At 37.0% G+C, this 20937-nt stretch overlaps 2 protein-coding genes across 4 annotated transcripts in view; both read left to right on the forward strand.

Annotated features, from left to right (window-relative positions):
• The first annotated feature begins 5705 nt into the window (after nucleotides 1-5705).
• LOC128222304 (uncharacterized) lies at nucleotides 5706-10910 on the forward strand. Of its 2 annotated transcripts, none has more exons than XM_052931278.1 (4): nucleotides 5706-5759; nucleotides 8094-8168; nucleotides 9033-9095; nucleotides 10058-10910. In XM_052931278.1, exons 2-4 carry the CDS (start codon nucleotides 8120-8122, stop codon nucleotides 10207-10209), a joined length of 264 nt encoding a protein of 87 aa, XP_052787238.1. In that variant the 5' UTR covers nucleotides 5706-5759; nucleotides 8094-8119; the 3' UTR covers nucleotides 10210-10910. The 2 variants fall into 2 exon arrangements, with proteins under 2 accessions (XP_052787238.1, XP_052787237.1); XM_052931277.1 differs by lacking the exon at nucleotides 5706-5759 and adding an exon at nucleotides 5776-5848.
• A 2954-nt stretch (nucleotides 10911-13864) lies between these two features.
• The window catches only part of LOC128221355 (tyrosine-protein kinase Fer-like), a 57211-nt gene continuing 50138 nt past the window's right edge, over nucleotides 13865-20937 (forward strand). For both annotated transcript variants that reach the window (XM_052929952.1, XM_052929953.1), the window contains exons 1-2: nucleotides 13865-14002; nucleotides 16626-16740. In XM_052929952.1, coding sequence (XP_052785912.1) covers nucleotides 16626-16740 — 115 coding nt within the window. In that variant the 5' untranslated portion in view covers nucleotides 13865-14002. The remainder of the gene's footprint in view (nucleotides 14003-16625; nucleotides 16741-20937) is intronic.

Consider the following 20937-nt stretch of genomic DNA (forward strand, 5'->3'; position numbering starts at 1 on the left):
AGATTTACTGAGATCTACTTTAGTCTCCTAAGGTAGTAAAACCGTGTTTAAGCAAATTTCTTTCAAATTAGTCACAGTATCCTTCATAAGAACTATTGTTTTGGACATTTATTCATCCTTTTTTGAATATTTAAACAATATTATTAATTGTGATAAATCTTATTTGGGAGTAAGAGTGCATCTTTAAGAAATTGTCAGGATAGAATAAAACGTCTTAGCCCGATTGATTGTTATTTAGATATTGTTAATTGTTTTAAAGATTTATGATACCCAACACCCTTTGGTATCTTGAGCAATTGTCTGTGTTTCTATTACAAAAGCTGACATTTGGAAAATAAAACGCGAAGTACAATGAGTAATAATCAGTCCGTTGGTATATAGTGTTACCATATCATGACTCGTTAATACCCTGAATCATTTTTGTCTCAAAGGCTTTTGGCTTGCAATTCGTTCAATAACAAACTGTTGTGTTTAGTTATGATAGGCAATTCATTTAGATAACGTTTGAGTTTTTAGATCAAAAATTTCGGAGATACTTTTGCAAAAAAAAGAATTCAGTGTTGCTATAATTATATATAACTAGACTCTAGTTGTTCGTTTATGGTCTTCAATTTACGTGTAAAGTTTCTTTGCTGTTTTGGTAAAATACCTATCACTTGATTTTGACAAAGCAAAAGGTTAAAATGCACCATCAGAATAAAATATACAAATTAAAAAAGTGTATGTACCCTTTGTCAAACTCTTAAAACCCCCAACCGGAAAGCATTTCATCGTTGTCAGAGGCTGTTCAGAGGAAAACACAATTGGTATATCGTTTGTTACATACTTAAAGGGGTAGCAAAAAAAAGAAAATGTCGAAAACTGACATAAATTTTGAAGCGATGTGTACAATGCATTGAAACTTACTAACTGTAGTTTTACATAGTTTACAATTTATTTAAGTTATTTCGTATTTTTCCATTAAAAAAAGATTACTGGGTATGTATACCAGGTAGAATTCATTCCTTATGCTAGTCGGTGTTATCACGTGATAATATCGAGGTAGGTCTATAGCTTAATTATGTCACCCAATTAGAGTTAGCCGTTGTAGCACAGTCGATACGACGCTTGACTGCAATTTTGGCGACACGGGTTCGAACCCGGTTTCCGACACATTTCTTTTTACATTTTGGTGCCTTTTTTACAATTATGATATCAAAGCGTAACACATTCTATTAGATAATTGTCTTGAGATTCCTTACTTTGGTGCCAATCTGGTGTACAGCCCCTTTAAACGTTTAAGAGACTTCCACAATACCAAAATTGTTAAAGAAGGCTAAAACTCATACATTTGGTTTAAACATTATTTATTTCAAAAGAGCATTTTAAGGATACACAAAGTTAAAGCAAAATAAATAATAAAGAAAAAAAATTGAAGTAATAATACATAAAAGGTGAAAAATTTATATATGCACAAAACAAAATAATTTCGACAGAATTGAGAAAGAAGCTTATTAGCTATGCTTCGCTTCTATCACTCTTTCAAGTTGCTTATACTGGTGTGAATGTTGAAATTATTTGTAGATTTGTGTAATCATTATACGTTGATAAATAAGTTGAGGTGAATGACAAATACATGAAGGAGTAGGTAGTAAATGATGAGGAGGGAGCGTATGGATAGGTCAGGTTAGTCAAGAATGTTCTAATTTATCCTAAAACTATCTAAAACGTTTAGTTTGGCCAATGTTGTGCTGAACGTGATTGAATATCGTTGAGGTGGACAGTTCCTTGGCGTTTGTGGATCCAAACAATAAAACTTGAAGTGACATAGCTCTTATAGCAAACACTTGGTCAAATATGTGATGCCTTTGTCCCTAGGTGAAGGGATCAACGCCTCTTGCGCGCCCACATAACCCCGACGGGAATGGGGGAAAATCCTCCAAGTGAGACCTCCAACTGGGCTAACAGAGGTACTTTCAACGACAAGAGGTAAGGAACCCTTAGAAAATTCTCCTGAGAGGGTGGAACCCGAGAGAGCATTTCATCATGCGACGCCAGTAAGTAACACTCTCCCAATTGACATCCTCACCCTTGGAAAATCCAACTAAGAGGGTGGAGCCCAAATCCCGAAATTCGACGCTGCGAAAAACTCTTCCGTTAAATTTCCCCTCCTCGACTACCAATTCTGGCCTCCGCTTACTCCCCCCCCCACACACACACACTGGCCATGACCTCCCTTATTTCTCCCGGTACAAAAGTCCCTTACATGCAACAACGTTCCTCGAGGAGAGGAGAATTACAGGCGAACTTAACGGCCATTCTGATGCGGTTTGTAGGATGATGCCTCTTAGACAGATTACTGCACATGAATTATAAGGACACTACTCGTCGGATCGGTATTTTTATATGCGCTAAGCCAGTGGGACTAGACGAGCCTGACCCAGCTCGCACCATTCTTTATAATCAAATACTCAGTAACGGATATATTATAAGAGCTAGCATCTCCGACTCAGTTCGGATGAGTTCTCCAGGGAGCACTGTGGACATACCGGTCCAGCCAATGAACCCTGATATTAGAGTTTGGAGCACCTTAATCCGGAAAACGCACAATTCAAAATAGCTGCTACGCGAATGGGTGTTTCCCACAACCCTTTCTGTCCATTGATCCCCGGAACTTCAAGAGCCCTCATCATCCCTTGAGATCGCAATCGCTCCCGATATTCCATAGTGGTATCTCTCTCCGGCTGATCACAGGAAGCCTCACTATTTCTAAAGGATGTAAAAACCAATTGCCTCATCCTCCAACCCCCATTGAAATTTCCCCTTACAGCTCTTCAAACATGTGCTCTGAGATCCCCAACTCTGCCATCGGTAGTGCTCGCTTGGATCATCGTTATCACCACCTGTACCGGTCTCTCCCGTGAGATATGAGTCACGCCTCGCATTTACTAAGCACACATTTCAGAGCACTATGGACGTTTTTGTACACTAAGTTCGGGATCCCCGGACGAAATGGGATTAGGGCCTACGCGGATGGACTTTATCAACCTCTGGGTGTAACAACTTAACTTCGCCTTCTGGGGTACCAACCGACAAAAGGACTATTTCATCCTTTGGATGAGACACCTTATATGCACCTACATCCGCCCCTTCAACTGTAAAGGGTACCCCGACAACAACGGATTGGGTCTTCATCAGGTGTGGCTCATCCACATGATCAGCCCTTGTGGTCATACATAACTTGTGACAATTCTCCGAACTTGATTCCGGACCCTGGAACAGTTTAGACATGACAGTGTTGTATGTTCTTCTCTTGTACTGTTGTTGACAATCCCTTCCGCTTAAAGTGAGATTGATCACAAAAAGCACATATTCCTCCCTCCAGGAGACGGACGCCGTCTCTGGAACTTTGAGCGTGGGTCCCTATTCTTAGACAAACTATCGGGAGAAGCATTATTCAAAGTCAGATCTAACATAGTTGCCAACAAATCATACAATTGATCCTGATTTAACCATAAGGCCTAAAAAATATGTATGTTTCGGGTAACCCGACCCTACCTATAAAAATGCGCCGACCCTAACTATTTTTTTCCGTTTCTGAGCAAAAAAATATTCGTTAGCGAATAGAGAGTTACGAAGGGCGGACAAATGCGAATTGGACGATCAGAATTATTGTTTATATGATAAAACAAAGTTAGGCAATGACAGTAATGTAGAAAAGACTGCCATGTGCAAGGAAACACTCTGAACTTACGACAGATTTTGAAAAAAAAATCCCTACCTACCCTACCTAAAAAATTTGGGAAGGTTACCCTAAACAAACAATTATTTTTTTGGCCTAATGCTTCACATTATTTTGGATATAACAATGGTGATCATGCATTTAAAGTGGATTGATATATTTCAGTAATATATTTTATTAAAACACTCATTACTCTTATTTGTTTTTGTTTTATTAAATTCGCATTGGTCTAATTCATAAATACATATTAGCTAAGCATATTTGTGTATGTACGAGCTGGACAATGTTATTATCAACTCTTAAAGTGTCAACTCTAAATGAACCTGAGCCAATAAACAAAAACACAGGAAATTGGACCTCTGTTGTCAAACAAGTGCAAAAGAAATGCACTACAGGAAATTATCATGCCAAACAGTCCTTAAACTAGGCCTTTAACTACGCGGGCGGGTGGGGGGGGACTGCGGGCGCTTAATATTCACAACCGTTTTTCCGTGACGTAACCTTGTCCGCTAGACCTAGTAAAGTGTTAGTGCAACTTGAAAAGATCAACCTCAGCCCTAACCGTTCTAGGCCACTGAAGGAATGCATGTTCCCACGCACTACTATCCTGTAAACCCTCAAACAACTTCATAGTTTCCTGTGTTTCAAGGCAATCACCCGATTGACCCTCATAAGCCCAGGATGTTACTTAACGGACCAGATCTGTCCAATCATCTACCGATTCACCCTCACGCCGTTTCGCATAATTGTACTCAGATTTCTATCACAACTTGGCGTCAGCTATGTAGCTATTTTTTCATGTGCATGATTCCAAATCTCTTCTCCATCATCGAAAACAGCATGTCACAATTGCTATGAATGTGAGACGGTAGTCCATATGCATATGTTTCAGCTTGACCACGAAGAGAACACAGTAGGGTTCTTCTGGACTGTGCTTTTTACCACAGGTTTAACTCAGCCAAATTCTCGAAATACCTCCTAAAATCAGTCATACATCACAGAAAATGTGAACCGGTTCCACTGAAAGTTCGTCGGCTTGGATAATCACGTGAGGATGGCCTAGCACTTGTATGCTGGTCATTTTTAATCTTGCATGCCTTTAGGATATCGAGGGAAAGGCGATACTAAATTATCGCTTTTCAGTCCAACCGCCTGTTCCGATGAACATCTCAAAAAATCGTAACAAAGGAGCACAACTAACGAGAGAACACACGCGCTAATCAACAGGATCACATGTTGGTTTTCTATCACATATTCCTTGACATTTTCTGTGATGTATGACTGTAGATTGTTAATCCAAATTGATCCGTTACGTGCTAAAGCAACCACGGTAAAAGTAACTATCCACAGTAACAAAACTCGTATCCATAGATGGCTCCGCCCGTTCACTTTGATCAAAACACCCTCCACAGTACCATTATCCAAAAATATTGGTGATAATGGACTGCTGCTAACCACATTATTATCAAAATCTGTAGTGGAAAACACTTATTGCAGAATCACTAGATAAGGCAAATGACCTTCGACTCTTGAATTTTGCTCCATACTCTGCTGGAGTCGAGCCCGTGACTTGAGTAAGCTCTGAATTACCCATTGCACTGTCCTGTCCTAACTGTTCCTAATCCATATTATCTGAGGTGGACATCTTGAAAGTTCGCCAACTTCCAAATGTGGCACCCGATGATCAGAAACAAGAAGATATGGAGAACTTCGTCGCCGAAATAAATCCAGAGATATAACAATCACATATGTAAATCCCACCGCTGCCACCAATGTATCGCCTAAAATTCTCTGGACAGGATGAACAAGAGAAATACAACCTAACATTTAACCATGCTTTATTTGGAAATCCCCTTACAGAGTGTCATGATGTATATTTACTCAATCCAAAAACTACTCTACCCTCAAAACATAATCCTCGTGAAATAACGTGAAGGGAAATCACTGTGTATGAGTTGCCATAAAAACTGTTGATTGTTGCGTCGTAAATTGTGTTGCCTGCTTCCTGAAGTTTTGCTTAGAGATCAATACAATTAGAGTAAGCATGAGAAAGTAAAAAGTATCCATTAACTTTAAAGCCAGCACTTTTGAAAATGTTAAAATATAAATCACTTAAGGATAGTCCAAGTATTTAAAAACAATATCATTCTTAGCGTCACCTCTCACAGGTATCTGGCTCATTGTTTGTGTCTAAAATGTGGATTACAATCATTTGGGGGTTTCATACAATGAGATGAACAATAAAAATATCCAAGGCATTCAAATCTTCAGATGAGTTGTCTATCTAATTATATGAACACTACCAACCACACGTTTTTAGCAGATTTTTCCTAGATGCAATGCCTTAGCCTATTTGTATCCACGCCCCCCCCCCCCCCCCCCCCCCCCAGGTCCGGGGAATAGCCAGGACTTTGACTTTTGGTCCAGCCAACCCCGGGTAAAATCCCCGGCCTGCAGGTATGAACTGATGGTTAAACCCCGGCCAAATGCCCCCGCACCCCAGAGACTCTATATAAGGCCCAATCTCCGCTAAATTTGGCGCTATGAAAAAACCACCGCGGTCACCCGGCCCTGCGGGGGCACCTGGAAAGTAAAAACACGGCCCTTTTCCACGGCTATCCCCGGTATACCCCTGGACCGGGGGACCGGAGGGGGGGCCGTGGTTACAATTGACTGGTGCATTATTTCCAAGATAATTTCATATAATTAAAACAAAACCACGAAATTATATACAGAATGAACCTTTCAAATGTGGTGAATGAGATTATATACCCTCGCAATAGGTGAAAACCATATAGTGAACATGATAGAATTTATTCTTTTTGTACCCGCATTGCAATATGCCGCTTTCAATGTTTTTGGAAGTTGAACGCAGAAGTAGCAGATGATACATGTAGCTGTGGTATGCGTACCATGGCATTGGCTACTGCGGAATATACTGGTGTTTAACCGCAATAATGCAATCCTTCATGCAGCTGCTATGCTTTTTTTTGCAAAAAAACGTGTGGTTGGTAGTCCGCAACAGTACCCATAATTAAATTTATCCACATTAAATGTCATTTAAGACCCAAATGATGAGCCAGATGCCTGTGATCACAGTGTAAATGTTCATGGGCCGTATTTATAAAGCGTCTTGAGTCATGTCTCAACTTAAGTTGATTTCTTTAAATTAAAAGAAATATATATATATGTTTTTTGACATTTTAGTATGTTTTTTTGGAAAGGGTGAATGAAAACAAAGTCAGAAATTATAAAGTTTTTATATCATTTGACCAATTATATACTTAAATTAGAAAAGAGACATGAGTTACAGAATGTCTTAACATGCTTTTGGAATACCAGCCCAGAGCTTCCATTAATATTATTTTGACATTTCTTTTGTATCCCTGTAACGAGTCCTGCTCTGTTCTCCATAGTCATATAATCTTCATAAATGGCGTTGGCCATTTACAAATGTAGATGGACTGGAGCCATGAGGGTGAAAATACTTAAATGGAGGAGGGGAGGGGTAACTTGCTTTTCTAGTTGAGGGCTCAATTTAGACGCATTTGAAGCTTTTAAAAAATTATACTCAGGATGTTATGTTTTGTTGTGATAAGATTTTGTATGAAATATCTTTCGCTAATTTGTCAACATCTGTCTACTCAAATTTGTTTTAAACGTGACTAGTAATTTTATAATCAAGATAAATACCTTTTAAAATGCCTTTAAAAGCAACGCTTGAAAGGTTTTGTTTTTGTTTTTTGTGTGTAAAAATCCTATTCATTGTTCTAACACGATAAATGGTTTAAATGTAGCACTGGGGGCAGAGGAATGATGTCACAGGGCTGACGTATGCACCTTGAGACTTCTCAATTATGTAGGCAGTGTAGTCTGCCTCCTACACTAGTCACTTTTTTTTTTGAAAGTAAAAAAAATATCATAAACTAAGAAGACATTATATACATTAAAGGAAGTTGATGTTTGTGTAAACACATTTACCAGTACTGAACGTTGGCTAAACGCAAGTTGCTAACACAGTAAAATAATATGTAGAATACTGGAAATGGACTTGCTTAATTTAAATTGAGTACATTGTATTATGAAAAGGCAAATATTTGTACAATCAATAGATATTTGTACAATCAATAGATATTTTTACTTACAAAATAGAAGAAAGATTGAGTTTTATGTATGTAAATTGTAATGTATATTCTCCGCTGGATAATGTAGCAATCAATTTCGTTACGATTTTGACGTCGTTAACATCAGATACTGTTTCCTGTTCCAGTTATTGACCAAATTTTAATAAAAGATGCCCATTTGTGGGAAAATGTCTAAAACTTACTGCTGTGATAGTATAGTTGGTCTTATTTTGTAGTAATTATTTCAGCAAAGATTAGAGCCCACTCTTTCAATATGACAGAGGCAAATTCAAAGGACTCGGCTGCGTTTCAGATGCAAAAAGGTAGGATGTGGAATATCACTTTTTCATATTAAGATGTTGCTTAATCATTTGAAATATCACTGTCTCATTTCGAGCTGTCCCTTAATCCTTTTTCTAGGGTATCTTAAGTCTTTTTTCACAATTAATTAACACTCATGAATATATATTTTGTTAATGTATAAGCCAACATGGTAACAATAAACTATATTTGAGATCAAATAAAATCCAGAAATTGCTAAAAATATTTTAGTGAAATGGATGATATTTAACACATTTGGTGATAGCGTTAGTTAAATTAAGGGTAGTCATCACTCCTGTGATAGCTATAGTTAATTTGGGGGGTAGTCATAATTCCTGTGATAGCTATATTTAACTTGGCGGTAGTAATCACTCATGTGATAGCTATAGTTAAATTTGGGGTAGTCATCATTCCTGCGATAGCTATATTTAACTTGGCGGTAGTAATCACTCATGTGATAGCTATAGTTAAATTTGGGGGGTAGTCATCATTCCTGTGATAGCTATATTCAACTTGGCGGTAGTAATCACTCATGTGATAGCTATAGTTAAATTTGGGGTAGTCATCATTCCTGCGATAGCTATAGTTAATTTGGGGGTAGTCATCATTCCTGTGATAGCGTTAGTTAGTTAATTTGAAGGAAAAAAGCTTAAGTTAACTTGAGGGTAGTCATCATTCCTGCGAAAGCGTTAGTGAATTTGGGGGTAGTCATCATTCCTGTGATAGCGTTACTGAACTTGGGGGTAGTCAGCATTCCTGAGATAATTATAGAGAACTTGGGGGTAGTCATCATTCCTGTAATAGCGTAAGTATAGATTTTTTTAAAGCCTTTCTCTTAGACATTGAATTGTTTCTTTTTTATTCAGAAGTTAGTGGCTCGGCTTCCAGCCAAGATGATACAGCTCCGGAAAAACAGGGAGCTACATCCGGTGAGATTTGGAAATGTTTGAAAGGGGCTTGCTTATGATTGATACTGTCATACATCGAAAAAAGAAATTTTAGTGAAATTTTAACAAAATGATAGTTTCAATAATAAAACTTCAAAAATTTAAATCAGAGCTTTTTTGTTCAGATCTCATTATTATAAATTCAAAACTATGTCAGAAAATGCTTTATGTGACCAAAAAGCATTATTGACACCATAAAAATTACTTAAGGATTTTTGATTCTGTTCAAATGAGAATCTGCAAGTATCGGCAAAATCTGGTAAAATACTTTTTGGGCTTGCTCAAATTCTGGATTATACAAAAAAGCAGGGCTTGTTAAATTGTTTGACGCCAAGCAATAGTATAAGAGTTTGGGCTTGTTCATCCAAATCTCTCATTTCTAAGACCGATGTGTATTATGTATAAAGGATTATTAATTATCTTTATTAATACCTGTTGTATCACTTACATTGTACAATGATCCCATCCCCTGCTTGATAGGTTCAATTTAATTTATCTCCAAAAGCATTTCATTTTTAAATTGTTTCACAAGATATTTCCTTCGTAAAAATTTGAGTCCTGGATTAACTGCCCAAGTGATCTCCCCTGACAAGCAGAATAGATATCTTCCTGCATGAGCAATTGAATTTGTATTTAACCTAATATTATGAACTGTATATAAAAAAAGCTTTTTTCTTCTCTCATTTTTGGATATTTTTTTTTATCAATTTTCAATAATTTAAGGTGCATTGTGGTTAAAATACAAAAACAATATTAAAAATTCAAGATAGTTTTCAATCTTTACTGATCTGTTATATATTATGGTCATGTGATTTGCATGTTGAACATTTGTTGCAGTGAATACTGTAAGGGAAGTAACGCTGTATGAATTGTTATGCCAATAACTTTGAATAAGATGACAGGAGAAATTGAAGGGAAACAACTCCATTATTTTTTTATTTCAGGTGCTAAGGGAGATAACTTGGAAGACCTGTTTTCAACTTTAAAGCAGCAGATATCCAGCTCTGATTGGTTGAAGGAGAACACTGCTGAAAAATGGGTGAAGGAAAACCCAGAACTCGCTAAAGACTACATGGATGCAGCGAAAAAATCTTGATATTTGTTTTTGTGTAACCTTTTAACATTTAGTTATGTGCAACCTTGCAAGCTTGGATGTTGATGAGGAATCAGTGAAAAAATTCTTGATATCTAGTGGCATGTAGCCATGCAAGCTTAATGGAAGTGACATTCGGAGCTCCTTGGCCATTTTATCGAAGTTTAAATTTATTGCCAGTGAAGAGAATTATTGTAAACAAAATTAAGATTCCCACGATTTAAGTCATAAAGTTTAACTGCTTAATAAAATTACTACGCGATCTACTTGCAGCGGACTTAAACGTGCCACTTTATGAGTATGTAAACCGTCCAAATACATCCGAGGTTGTTTTCGATAAAATGGCCGAGGAGTTTCGAATGTGGAAGTGATTGACTACAAAACAGGTGTCAAATAATCTTGAAATTTAGTGATGTGTAACTTTGAAACATTTAGTGGGGTTTTACCTTGTAAATCCAGTGAATCAGAATTGAACAGAAAACTAAAGATTAAAACAAATTAGTGATGGTTATCGGCACTGATGTAATAATCGATTAATCTGCTGGCATGTTTAACCGATTATTTCGATTAATCTGCATTTGCATAAAGTTGTACTTTTTCACTATTTGACATTTGAATTGCATGTACATGTATAAATCTTTATGGCAGTACACTATATTGTAAGATAAATCAACTGTGAATAAAAAGTCAGTCTCTTTTATAAATGATTTTGATGTTAATTGAATCAATTTCTCTCAGTGTTCTTATCCTGACTGCCAGGTAAAATATAGATCAAGCAAAAAATAGCTTATCATATTGGTAAACCAACATGTGAGTGAATTACAGCTTATGATGCAGGTAGCTCAACATTTGCGTATTGTACAGCTTATGATGCTGGAAGCTCAACATTGAGGTGTTGTACAGCTTATGATACTGGTAGCTCAACATTGGCGTGTTGTACAGCTTATGATACTGGTAGCTCAACATTGGGGTGTTGTACAGCTTATGATGCTGGTAGCTCAACATTGAGGTGTTGTACAGCTTATGATACTGGTAGCTCAACATTGGCGTGTTGTACAGCTTATGATGCTGGTAGCTCAACATTGGGGTGTTGTACAGCTTATGATGCTGGTAGCTCAACATTGGCGTGTTGTACAGCTTATGATGCTGGTAGCTCAACATTGGCGTGTTGTACAGCTTATGATGCTGGTAGCTCAACATTTGCGTATTGTACAGCTTATGATGCTGGAAGCTCAACATTGAGGTGTTGTACAGCTTATGATACTGGTAGCTCAACATTGGCGTGTTGTACAGCTTATGATGCTGGTAGCTCAACATTTGCGTGTAGTACAGCTTATGATGCTGGTAGCTCAACATTGGCATGTTGTACAGCTTATGATGCCGGTAGCTCAACTTTGGCGTGTTGTACAGCTTATGATGCCGGTAGCTCAACTTTGGCGTGTTGTACAGCTTATGATGCCAGTAGCTCAACATTGGCGTGTTGTACAGCTTATGATACTGGTAGCTCAACTTTGGCGTGTTGTACAGCTTATGATGCTGGTAGCTCAACATTGGCGTGTTGTACAGCTTATGATACTGGTAGCTCAATATTGGCGTGTATTACAGCTTATGATACTGGTAGCTCAACATTGGCGTGTTGTACAGCTTATGATGCTGGTAGCTCAACATTGGCGTGTAGTACAGCTTATGCTGATGGTAGCTCATCATTGACGTGTTGTACAGCTTATGATGCTGGTATCTCAACATCGGCGTGTAGTACAGCTTATGCTGCTGGTAGCTCATCATTGGCGTGTTGTACAGCTTATGATACTGGTAGCTCAACATTTGTTTATAGAACAGCTTATCATAGTGGTAAACGAACATTTGTGTGCATTACAGCTTATCATATTTGTAGCTCAACATTTGATTTTGTGTATAGAACAGCTTATCATAATGGTAAACCAACATGTGTGTGTATTATAGCTTATGATACTGGTAACATAGACATACACTATCAGATTTAACCATTAATTAAATACACTCATTTTTTTCTACCTATCAATAACTGTAAAAAGCTGCATATCTGTCTGGAATCGAGACACCTCCAGATGAATTAACGCAACAATAGTTACTGGCCTTTCTGACTGACCAGTGCACACAAGATTGCAACCAGTCATCCATATTGCAGCATTTTGCTACCTTGACTTCAGGCAGTTCATACAATGATGTTGCGGATCTATGGTCTAGTAGTTACATACTTGACTGTCATTTCAAGGGGCGCAGGTTAATTCCCTTCCGCACCACTAAAAAATACTAATTGTCTTCCGGGAGGGACGTTCAATGTGGGTCCCGTCTGACAGAGCTATACCCTGGTGCACGTTAAAGAACAAGGGTAGCTGAGACTAACCAGGGTTACATTCTGTCTGTGCACTTATAATGCTCCAACACCCAATGTTTCCTAAGCACTCGCCGAATGGAAAAGGCGGGAGTGCGAGAATAAATAAGCTTACAAAAAAAATAATACGTTAGTGAATCTGATTCAGATTTTTAATAGTGATAGGCATGTTCTTATCACCTGAAGGACCCAGAAAGCTTGACAAATTGTCAGCAAGAAAAGTGCAAGATTGAGGCAGACAACAGTTTGCACTCTGATATTCCTCAACAAGAATATGCTATAATATTGGTGAACTATTTAGAACAGGGGAGATATTCATAAATCTTTTTAAGACATTTCTTAAATTAAGTCACTTTCCTTAATAATTTAGTACCTCTCCCCTTAGGAAAACATTACCTGCTTAAGAGTGCTCGGGTTTGCATAAAGTTACGGGCAGAATCTATGCCATGAATGTCAACGGAGTAACATCTGAGGGGGAAGAGCACCCCACGCATGCTCCATCCCACTAAGTTTGTTTAAGTATACTTATTATTTCAAATAGGAAAAAAGTAATGCAATATTCTGCAAAAGCACTGTTACAGACTATAAATTTAAAAAAAAAATATTGGAAGAGTACCCTGAAACCATCCTGTCAAAACAAAATATATTTTGAGTTCTGAGGGAGGCGGGCAAGACAAAAGGTTACAGGTCCAAGTTAAGTCCGAAATGGGGAGTTCATATTTCATTACTCTTTTTGTCCTATGCTGAAATTAAAAGCAAACTTGGGCGATATTAGGGGGCGCGCCCGCTGGAGGAGGAGGAGGATGATGGTGGTGGTGGTGGTGGCGGTGGTGGTGGTGATGATGATGGCGATGACAACGGCGAAGACGTTGATGATGATGATGGGAAAGATGACGTGTTTGATGATGATGATGATGATGATGAAGTTGATGTTGATGATGATGTTGATGTAATGATGATGATGATGATGATAATGATGTTGATGATGATTGATGATAGTGGTGGTGGTAGTGATGGTGATGATGTTGATGCTGAAATTGCCGCTAAAGCTGCTGCTGCTGCTGATGATGATGATGATGGTGGTGATGGTGGCAGAAGCGGTGGTGGCGATGACGACTACGACGACGACGACGACGACGATGACGATGATGATGATGATGATGATGATGATGATGATGATGATGATGATGATGATGATGATGATGATGAAGATGTAGGCTGCCGAAAACGACCAATAAATTCGACCGAACTAACAGCGCAAAAACTGATGACGTAGAACACAGATCAGAATCAGGAAGTAGAATAGTGCAAAGTTTATCTTATTTTCCTTGGAAAGGGGACATGTTTGAAAGGGAAAGTATTGCTGATCTTGTATTACGTGGCAGTTAGGTTTAGGCCAGTGTGCAACAAATTAATTGCAAGGTAAATAAAAGATTTTTCTATGCAAATTTTGTAGATATGTCACTCCGATTTCCAAGCGTTGGCCCTGGTCTGGGAAGTTTCTGTTCTCACTAGCTCTATTTTAGGAAGCTGGAGTCTTCTGTAAACAAAGTTTTTAGTAGGGAGGAGGCATGCATAATCAAATAACGTCCTGATTTTACACTTCTAATAACCACTAATCTGGAAGTGATCCAAAGTTTCAGTGTTTGTTTACATTTGTTTTGGTTCCATTAAAGGCATTATTGACCTCATCAGGATCATGTCAAACTGTGATGTGACTCACAAATAAATATTAAAGGTTATTATAACCATTATATATTTAACAACGATTGTGAAGGAAGCTGTGATAGCTTATACTAAGTCACCCTCGTTGGCAAGATGTTGTTCAAGAGTGTGGTCTTGTGGGGGAAACCAGAGTACCCGGAGAAAACCCACTTGTCCGGCTTGGTGACCACTAACCAAACACATGCGCCCAGGCCGGGATTTGGTTATTAAAGTTTAAGACAATTTCAAACAGTCAGAGTTGCTGAGGTATCCAGAGAGTTATTGGGACTTGTTTATCGTATCTCATCATGGCTGATGCATTTGTTTTCAACCAAGAATCATTCTCTAAAAGTCATCCTGTTGAATGTCAGGCAATTAAAAGCTGTTAGATCTCCACCAATAAACCTATGAACAAACTGTTATTGCTCATATGTACTTCAGATGAAAGTGGTTTGATGCTTTTTGGGGATATTTAGCTGCTTAACTTCTAAAATTAAGAAAGAGGTGAAAGTCTGTAACTAGTCCATTAGACCTTTATTGCTTGTTGGGCCTGCTGTGCCTTCCACTGACACGGTTAATTACCGACACGTTAATTGTGTTGACATGCTTAAATTCGTGCAGCCACAAGCTTTATGGAAACAATCGTCAAATTTGACAATTTACACATTTTCCTGTGATTGAATTGGTTTACTGACATCAAAAGGCATGTCATGAGTATATTATATCTGATATATATGATATTTGTATCAGCCAATCAGGATCAACGACAGCCAGACTAAGGACAGTGCTGTTTACCCAAACTCCTCGATACTTAAACACAACAGGAAGGTGTGAAAAACACCACTGTTGTTATTGGGACTTTTAACCTTTAATCATCTATGATGGCTTGTTATTGTTATTATGTAAATTGTGTGTCGCATTATTTTGTACATGGATTCAGAGTCTGCTTCAAAATTGCCCTTTCGTTAAGGCCTAAAAAAAAAATACATTTGGTTCGGGTTACCCGACCCTACCTACGGAATAGGTGCCGACCCTAACGTTTTTATAGTCAGTTTGAAAAAAAAAATGAAAAACTAAAAAAAAAAAAATATATTTTTTTCTTTCTTTTTTTTGCTTTTCAATATGTAGTTTAAAACCTCAATTGCTTATATAGAAGATAACTTTAACACCATTCTCCAATGATGAAAATGACATTCTTATATAAAGCCTAATAAAAAAAAAAAAAAAAAAAAAAAAAAAGCCTACCTACCCTACCTATTTTTGAAAAGGATGTAACCCTAACCAAACAATTTTTTTTTTTAGGCCTAATTATTAAATTGTAAGTGCGATGGTCCACTGGAGAAAAGATGATACCTATCGTTCTTGTACTTATTTTGTTTGAATTTTGTTTGTTTCAACACACCACTGATGTGGTTCCCCCAGTCAAAGTCTGTTGTTCCCGCATGTTTGTTGTCATTGAATCCGTCCTGTTGGGCCCTTCATCCTCCCTTCCCCCTCTCTGATGGCCATGGGGGTATTTTCTATTCTATAGCTGTCAATATGGTAATAAATCAGATTGCTGTAGGTTATTCTAAGTCAAAGCATCATCTCTGTAAACTTGTTAAAATTACATGAAATTGCACCATTTTGATTTCTAAAATAAATAAAAAACACTGGAGGGAGGGGACACAATAAATTAATAGCAGTTGTAAGATCTCCATTTATAATTAATAAATATTATTAGCTGAACTATCTTAAGGACAAGCAGAGTTATAATTACACTTGTGTCGGCATCAGCAACACACCTTGGTTAAGGTTTTGCATGTAAGCACCAGTCCTGTAAGTCATCATCTCAGCAAATTCAACATGTATTGCATTAAAACTTTAGTATATGTATTCCCAACTATCCAACCTAAATATATAATTAATTCATGTTAGATAACACTTATTTAAATAAAAAGCAAATTATGGGCCATTATTATTTGACTTCAAAATTCTGTTTAAGGGTTTGCATGTACACATAGGGTAATAGCAAAGCCACAAATCAATGTGTTGAGACTTTATGCAATATTCCACCATCCAACCTACATGTACTTGAGAGCCTTTTGGTAGGGGAAAAATAGAGTTGTTTTGGCAAAAATTGGGAAAATACAAACATGATTCATATAATGTTTGACTTGTTTTCAAACCTTTTATTCAACAAACCTATCAACATATATATTCATGAATAGCACATTATTGCTACATTTGTTAAATGAGGTCAATGGTCCTAAAAAAAACTAAAAAATTAAAGGGGATTTTTTGGGGGTTTGGGGAAAAATATTATATTGATATTTCTAATTGGTATCTTTTTCCTTTTCAGATGGGGTTTGGAACCGATTTCCAAGGACGGGAATCGCACGATGCCTTGGTTCAAGTACAAGAAGCAGAAATACGTCTTCTGGAAAACATGCGAGGATGTCTGCAGAAGAGAATTGGTAAGGGCTAAATAATACTTCTGATTTGCAGGGCTTTCAATTGACCCAAGCTCCCCAGTTTTGAAGTACAGAGATCATAAATGTCCTGATATTGGCGCATCATAGTTTTGAAGTGTGCATCAGTTTTTACCTGGGAGAATTTCAGTGCAAGAGTCGGTATCATCGGAAAGAGCCATTCAGGTTACCTGACCCTCCATGAAATTGAAACTACCAAATAGGTGCCGACCCTATCATTTCCATAATCCTTCTGAAAAAAAAAATAAAAAAAAATGTGTGGTTTGATACATAGTTTTTTAAAAAGCTTTATACTGAAGATTTCTTTTACCAGATCTCCAGATACAGTGGTCGAAATTAGCACAAGCCCGCAAGCCCTGCACTGGTAAAATGTCTTCCGGGCTCGCTCAAGTTCTTAATTTTATATAGCAGGGCTTGTTCATAAATATGATTCCATGCAATAGTATAAGAATTCGGGCTTGTTCATCCAAAAGTCTATTTTCGATGACTGCATATAACATTTGGGGGCACCTTATGTGTAAATATAAATTTACCAGTTTTTAGCTCGACTATTCGAAGAATAGGTGGGCTCTACTACTCGCCCCGTCTGGTTAAAGTATTAGGGCAAGTTGGGATTTTCACTTATAAGTCCAATACCCTTCATTCAATTGACTTAATACTTCAAACAGTTGTTCAGGGCCATCACATAATGAGGTTAGATAACTCCATATTATTCTTTACACATATTATGGCCCCTGATTGACTATGGAACTTAGGTTAAAGTTTTAGGGCAGGTTGGGATATTTATTTAATAACTTCTTTACCTTCATTCAATTGACTTAATACTTCACACAGATGTTCAGGACCATCACATACTGAGGTTAGATAACTCCATATTATCCTTAATACAAGTTATGGCCCCTGATGGACTTAGGTTAAAGTTTTAGGGCAGGTTAAAGTTTTAGGGCAAGTTGGGATTTTCACTTATAAGTCCAATACTCTTTATTCAATTGACTTAATACTTCACACAGTTGTTCAGGGCCATCACATAATGAGGTTAGCTAACTCCATATTATCTTTTATACAAATAATGGTCCCTGATTGACTATGGAACTTAGGTTAAAGTTGTAGGGCAGGTTGGGATATGTATTTAATAACTTCTATACCCTTCATTCAGTTGACTTAATACTTCACACAAGTGTTCAGGACCATCACCCAATGAGGTTACATAACTCCATATCCTTAATACAAGTTATGACCCCTGATTGACTTAGGTTAAAGTTTTAGGCAAGTAAAAGTTAAGAGCAAGTTGGGATTTTAATTAAAAACACTTCTATACCTTTCATTCAATGCACTTTATAAAATTCAAAATTATTTACGACCATCTTACAACAAGAAACATAACTCCATTTCAACCCTAAATACAAATTATGTCCCTTGAATATATATTTATATTTTTTTTATTTCTTTTGACATTTTTACATTCTTAACCATATTTTTACCAAGGGAAAACTAGGAGGGCTATACTATGATGGCCTTAAGTACTACTATGGCCCTTGATTTTTTTTTTGATTTTTTTTTTTAAATTTTATTTTAATTTCTTTTGAAAGGCATATTTCTACACCCTTCACCACATTTTTATAATGGGAAATCAAGTTATTTGAATGACTTGCGTCATTTTTCGGGTGGTGGGAGGGCAGCATCAAAGACACCTTACAGTGCTCCAGCTAGCCCGTTTTTCAATGGCGCAGCGCCCGTGCCCGTTTTCTGACCACCCTGCCCCTTTTTTGAGTAGTGCCCTTTTCACAAATGCTTTAATAGCATCAATTATCCCGTTAGTGCCCTTTTTACTATTGAAATCATTGTAAAAGATTGGCAGCCCTTAATCCGCTGTCATAATTGAGACAAATTACGTAATACTTATGACAATTCAGTGTTCCCGCTAGGTGTCACCATGCCCACATTGACTGCTTAAAATATGCCGCACTGCCCTTTCATCTTTTCATGTGCCTTGTCCAGGTCATATGACAGCTAATTGTGTATATGTGTAGTGAGCAGACGACCTGTGTATTCATAAAAAGCCATCTTCTAATCTGATAATTAGGAAAAGCCAAATAGGGAAACATCTGCAGGAGGCGGAGCTATTGAATGTCAGCCAATCAGAATATACATTGAGAATTCGTCCATTCAATGATGAAAGTTCGTAAAATGCGAAGGGATGGTGAAAAATGTTGTCAAGCACGTTTAAACCTTTTAAAATAATTGATAATTGTATTGTACAGACGAGACTCGCTATTTTTAAAATTGTTGATTTGAAGCATATGGTCACTGCCGATTTGTAGACATAGGAAAGCTTGTGCTAACACAATCAAATACATCAATTTATCAGTAAATGTTTTGAAAGTGTATTTGTAAAATATTCATGATGAACATTTCTCTGTAACCCCGTAAACCCCAAAAATATTTTGATGTTTAATGTCGTGTTTACCTTTCATGTCTATGATCATGTCAAAAACCTTTTGTTTTCCAGTCTGTTCATATTCCTTAAGTGATCTCTGAGTCATTAATTCTTCATAGAAGCGACAAATCTACATGAATTTTTCAAGCATCTCAATTACTCTGAATGAGTTAAATTTCAATAAGCATTTGTTGATTGCTGTTTATTGTGTCGAAATAGTAAGAGTTTGTGTCCCCTATGCACATTTTCAATAAACGTCTAAGACTGTTGGAGATAAAGATACAGATAAGCACAAATTTCAGGGCTTAATTATTTTTCTTGTTTTTCTCTGGGAAAAAGCACTCAATATGTTGGACTAGACATAGTGATTTTAAATTTTCAGTCGACCCTCGACCGAGTTGGTTGTCTAAAGATTCAAAATCTTAAGTCCGACCTATTGAGTTCCTTCGGACGATAGCCGAATGGGTTACTTCAAAGAAAGGTTAACATGGTAAGGGGAAAGGTTAACATGGTAAGGGGAAAGGTTAACATGGTAAGGGGAAAGGTTAACATGGTAAGGGGAAAGGTTAACATGGTAAGGGGAAAGGTTAACATGGTAAGGGGAAAGGTTAACATGGTAAGGGGAAAGGTTAACATGGTAAGGGGAAAGGTTAACATGGTAATGGGAAGGATAATTGTACAGTTTATATTCATACTTGTTGATCAATCAACAACTTGTCACAACACTTGAAAACAACACTTGAACATTTCCATTTTTAAAGCTGAACTCTCACTGATTGACAGTCTTGATTTTTTTGATTTTTTTTGTCTGGAATCAGCTGATTTTGGCATGATCAATATCTTGAATTCAGTCATTTAAGATAGCTCACAATAGATTTTTTGATGAACCAGTACAAATTCTTGGGCCTAAAAAAAAAATAATGTTTGGTTAGGGTTACATCCTTAAAAAAAATAGGTAGGGTAGGTAGGCTTTTTTTTTATTATTATTTTTTTTTTTTATTAGGTTTTATATAAGAATAAAATTTTCATCATTGGAGAATGGTGTTAAAGCTATCTTCTGTACAAGCATTTAAGGTTTAAACTTAATATTAAAAAGCAATTAAAAAAAAAACGAAATAATTTTTTTTTTTTTTTTTTTTTTTTTTTTTAGTTTTTCATTTTTTTTTTCAAACTGACAATAAAAACGGTAGGGTCGGCGCCTATTCCGTAGGTAGGGTCGGGTAACCCGAACCAAATGTATTTTTTTTTTAGGCCTTGTACTATTTCTTGGCACCAAATTTGTTAACAAGCCCTGCTATATAAATTCAGAATTTGAGCCAAGCCTGGAAAACATTTTACCAGTGCAGTGCTTTCGGTTTGTGTTAATTTCGACCACTGGCCTCTTTCATAGAGAGGGTCGAGTAAGACCGAACATACATATGTATGCCACCATTTTAACCCTTGCTAAATACCTACTGCTTGTAATTTTTTATCAAGTACGGAAACCAAATTGTTGAAAGCAAGACCTGAATACACAATTGCTTTTCAAGTGCCAATTGACCTACATGTATGTCATTTCATTAGAACTACATGTAGTTTTATACCAAATATTCAAGACTGTTGGTACGCACCACTTACTTTTGAATTGTGTAATGCTTTTTTGTACACATGTATATGATTTTAACTGCATTTTAATTGCGTAATTAAATCTGGAGCTCTGTTTTATGCCATTCCCCAATGAAATAACGTTCAGACACAAAGCCTTT

This window comes from Mya arenaria, chromosome 16 (genome assembly GCF_026914265.1).
Source record: "Mya arenaria isolate MELC-2E11 chromosome 16, ASM2691426v1".
Taxonomy (NCBI): domain Eukaryota; kingdom Metazoa; phylum Mollusca; class Bivalvia; order Myida; family Myidae; genus Mya; species Mya arenaria.